The sequence below is a fragment of the Pan paniscus genome, chromosome 7, assembly GCF_029289425.2.
Source record: "Pan paniscus chromosome 7, NHGRI_mPanPan1-v2.0_pri, whole genome shotgun sequence".
Taxonomy (NCBI): domain Eukaryota; kingdom Metazoa; phylum Chordata; class Mammalia; order Primates; family Hominidae; genus Pan; species Pan paniscus.
In genome coordinates, this window is record NC_073256.2 from 43,934,888 (window position 1) to 43,949,540 (window position 14,653).

The 14,653-nt window shown below is 42.0% G+C and overlaps 1 protein-coding gene across 2 annotated transcripts in view; it reads left to right on the plus strand.

Annotated features, from left to right (window-relative positions):
- DOCK5 (dedicator of cytokinesis 5) overlaps positions 1 to 14,653 on the plus strand; it is a 233,154-nt gene that overhangs the window by 211,160 nt on the left and 7,341 nt on the right. For both annotated transcript variants that reach the window (XM_003823556.6, XM_024929894.4), the window contains exons 45-49: positions 1,833 to 2,009; positions 6,212 to 6,295; positions 7,236 to 7,373; positions 9,866 to 10,032; positions 14,285 to 14,456. In XM_003823556.6, coding sequence (XP_003823604.1) covers positions 1,833 to 2,009; positions 6,212 to 6,295; positions 7,236 to 7,373; positions 9,866 to 10,032; positions 14,285 to 14,456 — 738 coding nt within the window. The remainder of the gene's footprint in view (positions 1 to 1,832; positions 2,010 to 6,211; positions 6,296 to 7,235; positions 7,374 to 9,865; positions 10,033 to 14,284; positions 14,457 to 14,653) is intronic.

Below are 14,653 nucleotides of genomic sequence, written 5' to 3' on the forward strand. Positions count from 1 at the left end.
AAGTTGGGTGACCTGCCCTTTGTCTGTCCCCTGTGGCATCCTGGGCGTGTTTCTAACCTACCATGTTTACATGTCCTGAGACCCCGCTAACACCATCAGCTCCTCCAAGCCATGAAATACATACATCTTAATCACTTTTGTATCTGTGGTGCATAGCATGGCACTTAGCCTAAAGTAGGTGTTCAAGAAATGTTTCTTGACCAAAGCTGAACTGAAGTTTGATGTGTTATAAGTCATGGCTAGGTACAGTGGCTCATGCCTGTAATCCCTGAACTTTGAGAAGCCAAGGTGGGAGGATCACTTGAGCTCAGGAGTTCAAGACCACCCTGGGCAACATAGCAAGACCCCCACCTCTACAAAAAGAATAGCTGTATGTGGTGGCCTGTGCCTGTCATCCTAGCTACTTGGGAGGCTGAGGCAAGAAGATGGCTTGAGCCCAGGAGTTGGAGGTTACAGTGAGCTGCGAATAATTGCACTACTGCAGTCCAGCCTGGTCAACTGAGTGACACCCTGTCTCTAAAAGAAAAAAAAATTAGACATTATTCCTCAGTTACGGATATGAATTTTGGATGGAGACTTTTGGAATCAAGTCTGGAATAGGAGGTCATGTTGACTGATATTGGGTAAAATGAAGAAGGAGATACTTTTTTTTTTTTTGAAACCTGATTTTGTAGACATTTCCATAGGAAGAACTCTCTGAATCTGTACTGTGTCTCATTTTCTTTTCATTCAAAATTCAGCCTGTATATTCGAATACATCCTATTATTTCTGACTTCTGATACACATAGAATTCATACTAAGATTATGTATGGTCTGAATGCATGGCCTCCAAGATCACTTACCTCTTTTCATGGAGGAAGCATCAAACGTTTTGCCAGTGGACATTCTTGGTGGTTCAGAAGTGACTCAGATCTGATATCCTGCTGTTCTCTTGTCGTTGATCTTAAAAGTCTCCAAGGAAGTGTTGCCTAGGAAATGATTCTTACTACAGGTCCAGTTCTTTTCTTCTCAAATTGTCTGTAGACATTTTGTCCAAGGAATAATCATTACCATAGCTCCAATGTTTAAGTCATCATTCTACTTTGTAAGGAGATTTTAAATAGCTTATTTTGTATCTTACCACTATTCCAAAAAATTGTGGTGTCCTTATAAGCTAGCAGTCCCCAATCTTTTTGACACAGGGACTGCTTTCCTGGAAGACAATTTTTCCATGGACCTGGGGTGGGAAGGTGGGGGGTGTTGGGGGATAGGGGATGGTTTTGGAATGATTCAAGCACATTACATTTACTGTGCACTATATTTCTATCATTATTATATTGTAACACATATTGAAATAATTATCATGTGGAATCAGTAGGAGCCCTAGCTTGTTTTCCTGCAACTAGAAGGTCCCTTCTAGAGGTAATGGGAGACAGTGACAGATCATCAGGCATTAGATTCTCATAAGGCATGCACAACCTAGATCCCTCGCATGTGCAGTTCACGATAGAGTTTGCACTCCTATGAAAATCTGATACCACCGCTGATCTGACAGCAGGCAGAGCTCAGGTTGTAATGCGAGCGATGGAGAGTGGCTATAAATACAGATGAAGCTTCCCTCACTTACCTGTCACTCACCTCCGGCTGTGTGGCCTGTTTCCTAATAGGCCACGGACTGATACTGGCCTGGCATTTTGGGACCCCTGCTGTAAGTCTAACCTTGATTAGCAAATCTTCCCTTTTCTATAGCTTGTGGGCATTTTATACCTCTTCAAGGGAAGAGTTCAACTTTTTTCAGTCTTTACTTGGAGCTGACAGGTGTCCTCTTTCTCCCATGTGCTCTGTCACTCAGGAAGAGATCAGTCCTCTGGAGAATGCCATCGAAACCATGGAGCTGACCAACGAGAGGATCAGCAACTGTGTTCAGCAGCATGCCTGGGACCGGTCCCTCTCTGTGCACCCTCTCTCCATGCTGCTCAGTGGCATCGTGGACCCGGCCGTCATGGGGGGCTTCTCCAACTATGAAAAGGTTCGCTTGGTCCCAGAATCCCCTAGGGATTCACAGACCTGGGTGTCTGTGTGCCTCCCTCTGTGCCATTTGCCACTGACAAATTCATTTCCTACAGCTGCTCTAAGAAATGTTCACTTTCCCTTCTGGCAAGTGAAGTGAATGACACGATTGTCCCTGACTTCTTAGAGACTATCAGCAACCCAGCTGGTATAGAACATTGCCTAGTAAAGCGTCACAGAAAAAAAACCAACATGCCTCTGGTCAAAGCACCTGTTATTCTGTCTCCCCTGAGGGTTATACAAACTAATGGGCGGACCCCAGAACCCAGGCGCACTGGAAATGAAGCAGCATCTCTGGGGATGGCAGAGCCACACTCTCTTTAGAATTAGCTTCTAGGGGCCAGGTGTAGTGGTTCACACCTGTAATCCCGGGATTTAGGGAGGCCGAGGCAGGTGGATCACTTGAGGTCAGGAGCACGAGACCATCTTGGCCAACATAGTGAAACCCCGTCTCTACCAAAAATACAAAAATTGGCCAGGCATGGTGGTGCGTGCCTGTAGTCCGAGCTACTCAGGAGGCTGAGGCACGAGAATCACTTTTAACCCCAGAGGCAAAGGTTGCAGTAAGCTGAGATTGGGCCACTGCACTCCAGCTTGGGTGGCGGAATTAGCTTCTAGGACCCCTGCCTGACTTGGTGTGCCAGAGGTTGTATGGACAACTGATGGCCCTGACTCTACAATTAAATTAGTTCAACTAAGTATTCTTAGTTGAGACATGAAAGCAGTACTCGGCACAATTTAATCCATGGGATAGGGTTAGGATGTAACAGCATTTAAAATACACATCATGCATTCAGTGTATGTTAGGTATAATTAATGGAGGCAGAATTTTTCATTGCTGTGGTATGTTTACAGTGGCTAAATATTTTTTGAATATAAACTTTTTGGATATAAATCAACATTTGGCAAGGACACCCCTGTGGAGCCGCCTGGAGAGTGGGTAGAAATTAAAGGAGCCACAGGGGAAGGGTGAGCAGCATTAATTGGGTGGCACTCTTGTGTCCGTGTGTGTGTGTGTGTGTGTGTGTGTGTGTGTGTGTGTGTCCTGGGAAGAGCAGGAGCTTTGCACTCAGTTGCTCCCAGGACCCAGTTCTGGCTTCCAATTGGCCACTGTGTGCTCTGGGCAACATGCTTCACCTCTCTGAGCTCCATATATCTGCAAAGTGAGAAGAATGCCTGACTTGGCCAGGCACGGTGGCTCATGCCTGTAATCCCAGCACTTTGGGAAGCCGAGGCGGGAGATCACCTGAGGCCAAGAGATCGAGACCAGCCTGGCAAACTTGGCGAAACCCTGTCTCTAATAAAAATATAAAAAAATCAGCTGGGCATGATGGCGGGTGCCTGTAATCTCAGGTACTGGAGAGGCTGAGGCATTAGAATTGCTTGAACCCGGGAGGTGGAGGCTGCAGTGAGCCAAGATTGTACCAGTGAACTCCAGCCTGGGTGACAGAACAACACTCCGTCTAAAAAAAAAAAAAGAAAAAAAATGCCTGACTCACAAGATAGATCACACGATGGTTTGGAAGATTAAGGGAGACATCCTGTGTAGAAGGAACATCAGACAGTGCTTGACATAGAGTCGAGGCTTCACCAGTGTTGGTTTTCTTCCTGCCTACTTGGAGCAGACGGTGTAATTGGAATGTTCTTCATGGGTGGTGACATCTATGCTCTGTGGCTGCCACTATGATCATCTTCTTTCTGTCCTTTTTCTCAGGCTTTCAGCCTTCTGTAGCCTTATTATACTCAGCAGCTGGGAAAGACTCAACACCAGAGACAAATTCTAGTTTCTCCATGTTAGGTGCCATAATAATATCCAGTGTTACAATGGCAGTCAATATAAAAATAGGATCTAATATACACTACTTTTTAAATACTGTAATACTTTCAGTGTGTACTTTTTCATATATACTGTTTGATACTAATCTTCATGTATTTTTTCCAAGTATTAATTTTTACAGAATACCCCTAATCACAGATTTATATATGCCAATATCTGTGACTAATACATAATATCATATGAAGTTTTTCCAGCGTGACAGTGTTCTAATTAAAATGAACAAAAAACTAGGATAAATACATACATACATACATACGTACATACGTACATTTCGGGACCTTTGGCTTAAAATACTAATGTATTCATTTAATTAATATGTATGACTGCACATTTCTAAACGTAAGAAAAAGGTAAACTCATTAATCGCCATGATGTATTGCAATCAGTGGGGAAGCCCGTCATTACATATTCGATGTAATATGTAATGGTAATAGGTAGTAGGTAAACTATTCTAATCCAGCTCTTTATTCATCACCAAAGTGATAAGAACACAGGAGCTGTGTGCTGTAATTCACCTCCCCTTTCTGTTCTGAGGCAGAATCCTGCTAGAAAAATGAATTTCAGGGCTCTCTGTTCCAGTGTTCCCTGATCTAACCAATACTTTGGGAATTTCCATGTGTCCTACCATTTACCAAAAACGAAATTGTTACAACTTTCAAAAATTTCAAGTACTTGTATTTGAAAGGTAAAAGTCAATGAAAACTTAAGTAAATACTCCTTTTTCATTTATACTGACAGTCCCTCTAAATACGATCCTGGCTAGAATGAGCTGTTTTGCTAATGTATTATATTGTCATGCTTCTTTTTGTGATAATTATTTCATATATATTCATATTCTCTGTTGTATTAGTTTGCTAGGGCTGCTGTAACAAAGTTCTCCAAACTGGGTGGCTTAAAACAACAAAAACTTCTTGTTTCACTGTTGCACGAGCAAGAAGTCTGAAATCAAGGTGTCACAGTGTTGGTTCCTTCCAAGGATGTGTGAAAGAATGTTCCATGTCTCTCGTCCTGGCTTCTGGTGTCTTCTTGGTGCTCCGTGGCTTGAGGATGCTCCTCCATGTCTTGTCGATGGCCATCTTCTTGCATCTCTTCACATAATGTTCTCCCAGTGTTTGCACTTCTGTCTCCAAATTTCCCCTTTTTATAAGGACACTAGTCATATGGGCTTAAGGGCCCACCCTACTCCTGTATGTATGACCTCCTCTTAACTAATTAAATCTGCAACAGCCCTGCTTCCAAATAGGGTCACATTCTAAGGTACCAGGCATTAGGACTTCAGCATAGGAATTTTGGGGGACATAATTCAACCCATAATGTCTGCTCGCAAGATAGGCTTTGCACATACTTTGTTTGCCATGCAAAATGGGCCCTTCACTTTTATAAGTCTGTCCTGTAGTTCCAGGAGCTCTTGGTTTTATATAATGGGGGGTTTGGCTCTCATGGCATTAAAGCAGAAGACCGAAGGGGAATCTGAAGGCAGGTCTTCGAAAGCACTTTCAGAAATGAATGTTAAGGTCTGGGAAGAAAACATGTCACTCCAATTTTGGACTCTGTTGGAAACGTTTGCTGCAAACTTCTATTTCTCTTTCCTGATGAGTTCTGTCTTTAAAACAGTACCCTATATAAGGCCTGTGTTTGGAATTTAAGTTTGGGTTTTATTTACCTGTTACAGGGACTTAGCTGGGGGGTCATGAGTGTTTACTGATGAGCCTGGTGCTGATATATAATAATAAGGGCAACCAGCATTTAATATATTTGAAATGTCTTCACATCTACATCTCATTTTCTTTTTAAAATAGCACTTGGGATAGGGGACTAGTAAGAAAGTGCAAATATTAACCTTCACTTAATATAGGAAAAAAGTGTGATATAGCCAATGTCACGGGACGAGCAGAAAAACTGTCACCTCCATCTTCTGTTTTTTAACTTTTTGCTCTTTCCCTTATAATATCTATGCACTTAATTTAATGATTAGCCTTGAGATATTGCCATTTCGCCTTTGCTTTGTTCTTTGGGAAAGTTATTTTAATGAATGACGTTTTGCTTTGTTGATGATGATGATTTGATTAGTGTGTGTGTGTGCTGGGCTGGTGACTGTTAAGAATGTAGTTTTGCTAAGAATTTGCTAATCAAGGAAAGACCACACAATAGCACACACTTTTTTGCATTGTCCAACATAGTATAAGGGCTATCTGAGGAAAGGGATGCATTTTTAGTTAGACACACCTGGTTCTTCAGCACAGGACACATGTTTCACCCTTCCAGGCTTTCCTGCACAGATAGGAATGTGTTCTAATTAAAACTTGCATATGCTCTGTTTTTAGGCTTTTTTTACAGAAAAGTACTTGCAGGAGCATCCTGAAGACCAGGAGAAGGTTGAGCTGCTAAAGCGACTAATAGCATTACAGGTACAGGACGGCTTTCCTCTACACTCCCAGGGAGGCCACAGTGTGGGACACCCATTATTCTCCAGGGCTTAAGTCTACAAGCCCACTCAGGGTTACTTTTCTTTCTTTTTTTAACCCTTGTGAAACCACCACCTATCTGTGTATTTGTTTGCTCGGCCGGCAGTTAAACTGCCCAGGGTTGACGGAGCCTTCTTAAAGCTGAGATCAAAGTTCATCGGTTGGGGCCGGGCCCAGTGGCTTATGCCTGTAATCCCAGCACTTTGGGAGGCTGAAGTGGGTGGATCACCTGAGGTCAGGAGTTCCAGACCAGCCTGGCCAACATGGTGAAACCCCATCTCTACTAAAACTACAAAATTAGCCAGGCATGGTGGTGCATGCTTGTAATCCCAGCTACTCAGGAGGCCGAGGCAGGAGAATCATTTGAACTCAGGAGGCAGAGGTTGCAGTGAGCCGAGATCACGCCACAGCACTCCAGCCTGGGCAACAGAGTGAGACTCCATCTCAAAAAAAAAAAAAAAAAAAAGAAAAGTTCATCTGTTGGTTTCCTGGCATGTGTTTCCAGCTGAGAGATGCTGGCCTCATTTTTTTCTCTGAAGACTTCAGTGGGCAGTGGTAGAAAACATGACTACCAAATTCAGTCTAAGACTTAAACCTATCAGTTGCTCATCCACGGAAGTGCCCCAGGACTCCGTTAGATTTGCCTCATCCCACAGCCCTTCCCCAGTTTAGGGCCAACCTGTATTCGTGGTGTGCACATTTTCCCACATCATTGACCAAAGTCCATCCAGTCCGCAAGTCCTACACTGAGAAGTGGCCTTCCCATTGGCCAGCACTATGTCTAGCAGTTTACCTTTCCACCCCATCCCTCCCTTCCCCAACCAAATCAAAATGATCCCTCTTCCTGAAGCACACTGCACTCATTTTTTGCCCTTGTTTCTAGATGCCCCTGCTAACAGAAGGGATCCGCATCCATGGGGAGAAACTGACAGAGCAGCTGAAGCCGCTGCATGAGCGGTTGTCTTCTTGCTTCCGGGAACTCAAGGAGAAAGTAGAAAAGCACTATGGGGTTATAACACTGGTAAGCGTGATCTAAGTAGCCTTCAGACCTTTTTCTAGGCTCTGTGACCTTTTATGACACTGATTCGTTTTTCAGATGCCAAGTGAGTTGTAATAACTTAGCTATGGCATGGAAATAGTGAGGCTGGTGGGAGAGAGTGTGTTCCCCTCTTGGTGACCTTGAGCAGTCCTTGTGCTGGTCAGAGGTTCTCCAACTTGAACAACTATCAGAACCTCCCAGAGCGCCTGTGAAAATACAGATGGCTGAGTCATCATAACCCCGGAGTTTATGATTCCATAGATCTGGGGGTGGGGCCCAAGTAGTTGCAATTCTGAGAAGTTCCCGGGTGATATTGATGCCGCTGGTCTGGGGACAACACTTTGAGAACCACTGTACTAGAAATCAGGCCAGGTGCAGTGGCTCACAGCTGTAATCCCAGCACTTTGGGACGCCAAGGAGGGCTGATCACTTGTGGTCAGGAGTTCGAGACCAGCCTGGCCAACATGGTGAAACACCGTCTCTACTAAAAATACAAAAAATTAGCTGGGCATGGCGTCAGGCACCTGTAGTCCCGGCTATTCGGGAGGCTGTGGCAAGAGAATTGCTTGTACCCAGGAGGCGGAGGTTTCATTGAGCCAAGATCACACCATTGCACTCCAGCCTGGGCGACAGAGCGAGACTCTATCTCAAAACAAACAAACAAACAAACAAACCAAAATAACTCAGAGTTTTCTGAATCCTAGACACTGGTTATTCTTGTGCTGTCTGGCCAAATTCTTAGATTTTTTCCTAATCTTAGAAATAGTATCTATTTTGATGAAAAGTATACAGTTTTCACGCCTTTGAAGGGAAGAAGGAATTGTGAATTACATTTCATATGCATGTAGCTGCTTTCATAATTGTTTTTGACGAGCTCCTCACAGCTACAATTTTTTTCCTCCTGAGCAGTTCAGTGGATAGTGCATGTATGTACTAACCTTTTCTCTCCAGTGAGTGATGGTGTAATACGTTCTAGCTTTACTTATCTGCATTTTTTTCTTTGAATTCATCCTGTTCTCTTTAATGGTCTTATTCTTTTTGTTTTGTTTTGTTTTTGTTTTTGAGACAGGATCTCTCTTTGTCACCCAGGCTGAAGTGCAGTGCGAGATCACAGCTCACTGCAGCCTTGACTTCCCAGGCTCAAGCCATCCCTCCCACCTCAGCTTCCTGAGTAGCTGGAACTACAGGTGTGCTCCACCACACCCAGCTAATTTTTTTTTGTTTGTTTTTTGAGACAGAGTCTCGCTCTGTCGCCCAGGCTGGAGTGCAGTGGCACGATCTCAGCTCACTGCAAGCTCTGCCTCCCAGGTTCACACCATTCTTCTGCCTCAGCCTCCTGAGTAGCTGGGACTACATGTGCCCGCCACCATGCCCAGCTAATTTTTTGCATTTTTAGTAGAGACGAGGTTTCACCGTGCTAGCCAGAATGGTCTCAATCTCCTGACCTTGTGATCCGCCTGCCTCGGCCTCCCAAGGTGCTGGGATTACAGGTGTGAGCCACCACACCCGGCCCACACCCAGCTAATTTTTAAAACTTTTTTGTAGAGATAGGGTCTCGCTATGTTGCCCAGGCTGGCCACCAACTCCTGGACTCAAGCAATCCTCCTGCCTCAGCCTCCCAAAATGCTGGGATTACAGGTGTGAGCCAGCATGCCCAGCCCTTTAATGGTCTTATTCTTAAACCCCTTATTTTCACATTATTTCCTCAAACCAAAGCTCTGAGTTTCTTTTCATGCTCTTTTCTCCCCCATTCCTGTCTGCCCACCTTCAGTACAGTTTCCTCCAGGGTATCTTTTTGAGCGTGTCTTTCAGCCATTAAGTGTTCAGTCTTGCCTTCTTCCTAAGATTGTGCCTCCTAACCTGCTGCTACTTAAGAGTTTTTCTAGGAGCATTTGTCTTTTGCACACACATTCCTAGATAGCAAAGACTGTCTTCGATTTAATGAGCTTAGTCATTATTAGAACTTGGCCGGTATTAGTGAGTCAGTTTCATATGGTGGCATCTGGGGGTAATCCTACTGGTGACATTTCTAGAGAACATAGGATTCACCAGGTTAAGCTGCATGTCTACAGTGTCAATCTAACAATTTTCTCTAACCCCAATATTCCATATTTTAAAAGACTGAAAGAAGCTGAGCTGGGGAAGCAGACGGAAGGTTTTGCTATTTATTGGAGAGTGTGAGGCACATCTTAATTTTTTCCTGTCTCATGTAGGTAGCAGAAAATTATGACAACTTTTTCTCTAGTCTTAGAATCAGGGAGGTTTAACCTAAGTTGTACCTATAGCTAACAGTATCAGTACATGCAATATTTAACAATGGAGGCAGCACCGCTACCAACCAATCAGAATGGGGTGCCAGCCACATAACCAGTACAGATGGGTACTGGTTAGCCACAAGCAAACAGGGCAGCTGTGGCCAGTTCATAGGGGCTGGATTCCAGGTCCGCTAACCATGTGGAGTCATATGTTTTCAGCCACCCAACTTGACGGAGAGGAAGCAAAGCCGCACGGGGTCTATTGTGCTCCCCTACATCATGTCTTCCACTCTGCGGAGGTTGTCCATCACCTCAGTCACTTCCTCTGTGGTTTCCACCTCTTCAAACTCATCTGACAATGCTCCTTCCAGACCGGGATCTGATGGGTAAGGGTTTCATCTTTAATCTGCAGGAAGGGTGGGGTAACGCCTTACTAATGTTTGCCTTTAGCCAGGCATCACTCCTTTGAGAAAAATAGCCTTTGGGTCATTCTCATTGTCTTCCTCATGAGGAATGTCATGATTAGCAGAATAATAACAACAGTTACTAAAAATGAAAAATGACAAAGAAATCACCCATAATCCTACCACACTATTACATACCTATAGTCATTACCTATTTTTTCATCATTTCCATTTTAAAAAATAAATTTTTACATCTATTTTATGAATAGGTTTTATAATCACATGGCATGAAATTCCAAAAGAACCAAACAATATATCACAAAAAATCTCCCTTTAATCTGAGACTTCCCACTACAGTAGAAGCCCTGCAGTAGCCCCACCCCCAGAGCCAGATGATGCTAACATTCAGGTTCTTGGTAGCCCCATGGCAGCTCTTTATAGGTTCACAAGCATTGCGTAATTATATGTTCTTCCCCACACTTTTTTTTATATGAATGGTAGAATTTTCTTTACTTTGCTTTTTTTCATTTACTATTATATCTTGAAACTCATTCCATTTCAGAACATAAAAAGCCCCCTCTTTATGCTTTCTGTAGCTATAGATATGGCTCATTGTATGTATGTGGCATGATACAGATTGAGTATCCCTCATCCAAAATGCTTGGGGCCCGAAGTGTTTTGAATTTCGGATGTTTTAGTATTTTTGGATATTTGCGTTATACCTGTTCAGCATCCCTAATCCAAAAACCCCAAATCTGAAATGTTACAGTAAGCATTTCCTTTAAGCGTCATGTCAGCATTCAAATATTTCACATTTTGGAGCATTTTGGATTTTGGATTTTGGGATTGGGGATATTCAACCTGTATATTCTACCAGTGCTTACTGGTGGTTATTCAGTTGCTTTCACTCTATTACTGTTACTTCAGTGTGACAATGAATAACCTTAAACACATGTTATTTTGTACATATACAACTATATCAATATGGGAAAAATCTCGTATGTGAAATTGCTCTGTCAAAGATGTATATTTGCAATTTTGAAAATTATTCCTAAACCGACTTCCGTAAAGATTATACCAGTTTACACTCCCACCAGCAACACACAGGAGTGCCTAGTTACTCACCCTAGCCACCAAACTGTACTCTTAGTCTTTTTAAATTTTACCAATCTGATAGGTGGAAAATATTTTCTTGTATACTTTTTGTTTGTTTTTTGGTTTTTGTTTATTTTTCTTGTTTTGCCTGAAGTTGAACATCTTTTCATTTGTTTGTGTTTTATTTTCTGTGACCTGTGGTCAAATATTTTTTTCTGTTGAATTGTTGGCCCTTTGTCTGTGAAATGAGTTGAAATGTTTTCTCCTAATTTCTCCTTTATCTTTTGACTTCTAATTTGTTGCTTCTAATTTTTTATTGAGTTGTGCTGATTTTTTTATGTAGTTATATAATCAATCTTTTATTTTATGACTTCTGGATTTTATTTCACAATTAAAGGCCTTTCCCACTCTAAGATAACAAAAAAGGTACTTTTTTTTTTCATTGACTTTTAGGGTTTCACTATTTACAATTTTGTCTGTAATCCTTTAGAATTTATTCTAATATAAGATGTTAAGTATGGAGCCAACATTTTTATTTCCTAATGGCTACTCAATTCTTCTTATAACATTTAGTGAACAAGTCATCTTTTTGTTTTTTTGAAATGTCAATCTTATAAAAAATCAAATTTCCACATACTCTTTAGTCTGTGGACATTTTTTTTCTATTTCTTAGATTTACCTGTCTATTCATGTATCAGTACTATGCAATCTTAATTATTATAGATATAAAACATTTTTTATTTCCTAATATTCCTTTTCAGAATTTAATCTGGCTAGTGTCGCTATTGCTCACTGTTGGATTAACTTGTCTAGAATCCTATTGCTATTTTTATTAGGATCATGTTAAATGTATGGACTAACTTTAGGAAGACTGATGGCTTTTTGATGCTGAGGCTTCCTTGCCAGAAACATAAAATGCCTTTCTATATGTTCAAATTTAAAATATTTGAAAGGAGTTATAGTTATGTTCTTTCTGCCTAAGATTACTATTTTTAAATAATATATTGCTAAAGTACAGGAAAGGTTTAAAAGAAAACAATGCTTTATTACTTCATCACTCAAAGATAACCACCGTTAAAGCTCAGGTATATAATATCAAAAAAGTATGTTTATTTTTTATTTTTTATTTTTATTTCTTTGAGATGGAGTCTGGCTCTGTCACCCAGGCTGGAGTGCAGTGGTGCGATCTCGGCTCACCGCAAGCTCCGCCTCCCGGGTTCACGCCATTCTCCTGCCTCAGTCTCCCGAGTAGCTGAGACTACAGGCGCCCGCCACCATGCCCGACTAATTTTTTGTACTTTTAGTAGAGATGGGGTTTCATCATGTTAGCCAGGATGGTGTCGATCTCCTGACCTCGTGATCCGCCCGCCTCAGCTTCCCAAAGTGCTGGGATTACAGGCGTGAGCCACCACACCTGGCCCTGTTTATTTTTTATACAAGTGGAAAAGCATTGCATCTATCATGTTGTGACCTACTGCTTAATTTAATATAGGTGATGAGCATTTATGCATCATTAAGTATTTAAAATAGTCTTGAATATAAGTTATCAGTTGACTCACCATTTTTTCACAAATGTTTAATTCCATAATATAATAATTACATCATAAAAATAACCTACCTGAATGCCACCCTACCTGGAAATCAAATATGTAGTGTTTCTTAAATTATGCATTCTTTTCCGTTGATATAGGTATATTTACATAGCTCCAATTATAGCATATAGTTTGGTACTTTGCTGTTCCTTCTTACCTTTTTATTATAAGCATTTGTCATGTTGCTGTGTAATTTTTATTTATGTATTTTTTTTTGAGACAGAGTCTTGTTGTGTCGCCCAGGCTGGAGTGCAGTGGTGCGATCTCGGCTCGCTGCAACCTCTGCCTCCTGGGTTCAAGCTATTCTCCTGCCTTAGCCTCTTGAGTAGCTGGGACTACAGGCGCCCACCACCACGCCTGGTGAAGTTTTATATTCTTAGTAGAGCCGAGGTTTCACCGTATTGGCCAGGCTGGTCTCTAACTCCTGACCTCATGATCCGCCCACCTCGGCCTCTCAAAGTGCTGGGATTACAGGCGTGAGCCACCGTGCCTGGCTGTGTAATCTTTATTATTATCAGCTTTTACCATCATTTTTGATGGCAATTGACATTGCATCATACAAATATGCCATGATTAATTATTCTCCTACTATAGAATATTTAAGCTGTATCCTTCTTTCTAAACAATTAACCATAAAACTTCATTATAGATTTTAATACAAAAAGATGTATGTAACTTGTATCAGTATAAAATATATTTTTATTAAAAACTATAGCAAACATATTTGGACATGTAGCTTTCTTATTAGGATGCATTCTTAGAAGTGGTGGGATTATTTCTAGAATGTAGTAATCTAGATTCTAGATTACTTCTAGAATCTAGATTACATTCTAGTAGTATATAGTAATCTAGATTACTACATTCTAGTAGTATGTAGTTTGTGGGTAGGATTTGAACACAGGCTATCTGGCTCCAGAGTTGTGCTCTTACCCACTACATAAAACTGCCTATTGAATCTCTTACTTTAAAGATTCTGTCTTTGCCTGTACATTGAATTAAGCCCTTCACTTCCTGGGATAAGATACTCACTAATATTTTCATCCAGTCGTCTGATGGTCTTGTTTCTGTACATTAACACCTTGAGATGTTTGTTCAGTTGTAATTGAAAATTTAGATTTAGAATCTGAGAGTGAAGTCGTAGGTCAAGAGTAGGTTGAGGAGGCCGGGCATGGTGGCTCACGCCTCTAGCCTTAGCACTTTGGGAGGGCTGAGGTAGGAGCATCACTTGAGCCCAGGAGTTTGAGACAGCCTGGGCAACAGTTTGAGACCAGCCTGGGCAACATGGTGAAACCCCATCCCTACTAAAACAATACAAAGTTTAGCTGGGCATGGTGGTACACACCTGTAGTCCCAGCTATTCAGAAGTCAAGGTTATAGTGAGCTGTGATCGCACCACTGCACTCCGGCCTGAATGATGGGAGAAAGACCCTGTCTCAAAAAAAAAAAAAAAATAGCCTAAAGAGTCATAACTGCTGGTACTTTCATAGTGAATTTTGATTGCAAGGTGATCAGTATTTGTGATGTTTGTCCTTGTTCCTGGCCAATAGCTCAATCTTGGAGCCACTTTTGGAGCGCAGGGCCTCGTCAGGTGCCAGAGTTGAAGATCTGTCCCTTAGAGAGGAGAACAGCGAGAACCGGATCAGCAAGTTTAAGAGAAAAGACTGGAGTCTGAGCAAGTCCCAGGTCATTGCAGAGAAAGCACCAGAACCTGATTTGATGGTAAAAAACGAAAAGAAAAAAAGAAATCTCTGGAGGCTTGCCCCCCTCTCCCCTGTACCCAGGCATATCACCATCCCCTCCCAGATTGAAGCTGGGCTATGGCTTGTCTCAGGACTCAGCAGCCTGGGTTAGTGTCAGATCGCAGATTGTGGTAAGGAAAGCACATACCTCATGAGAAGTTCGAGTCTATAAATCAA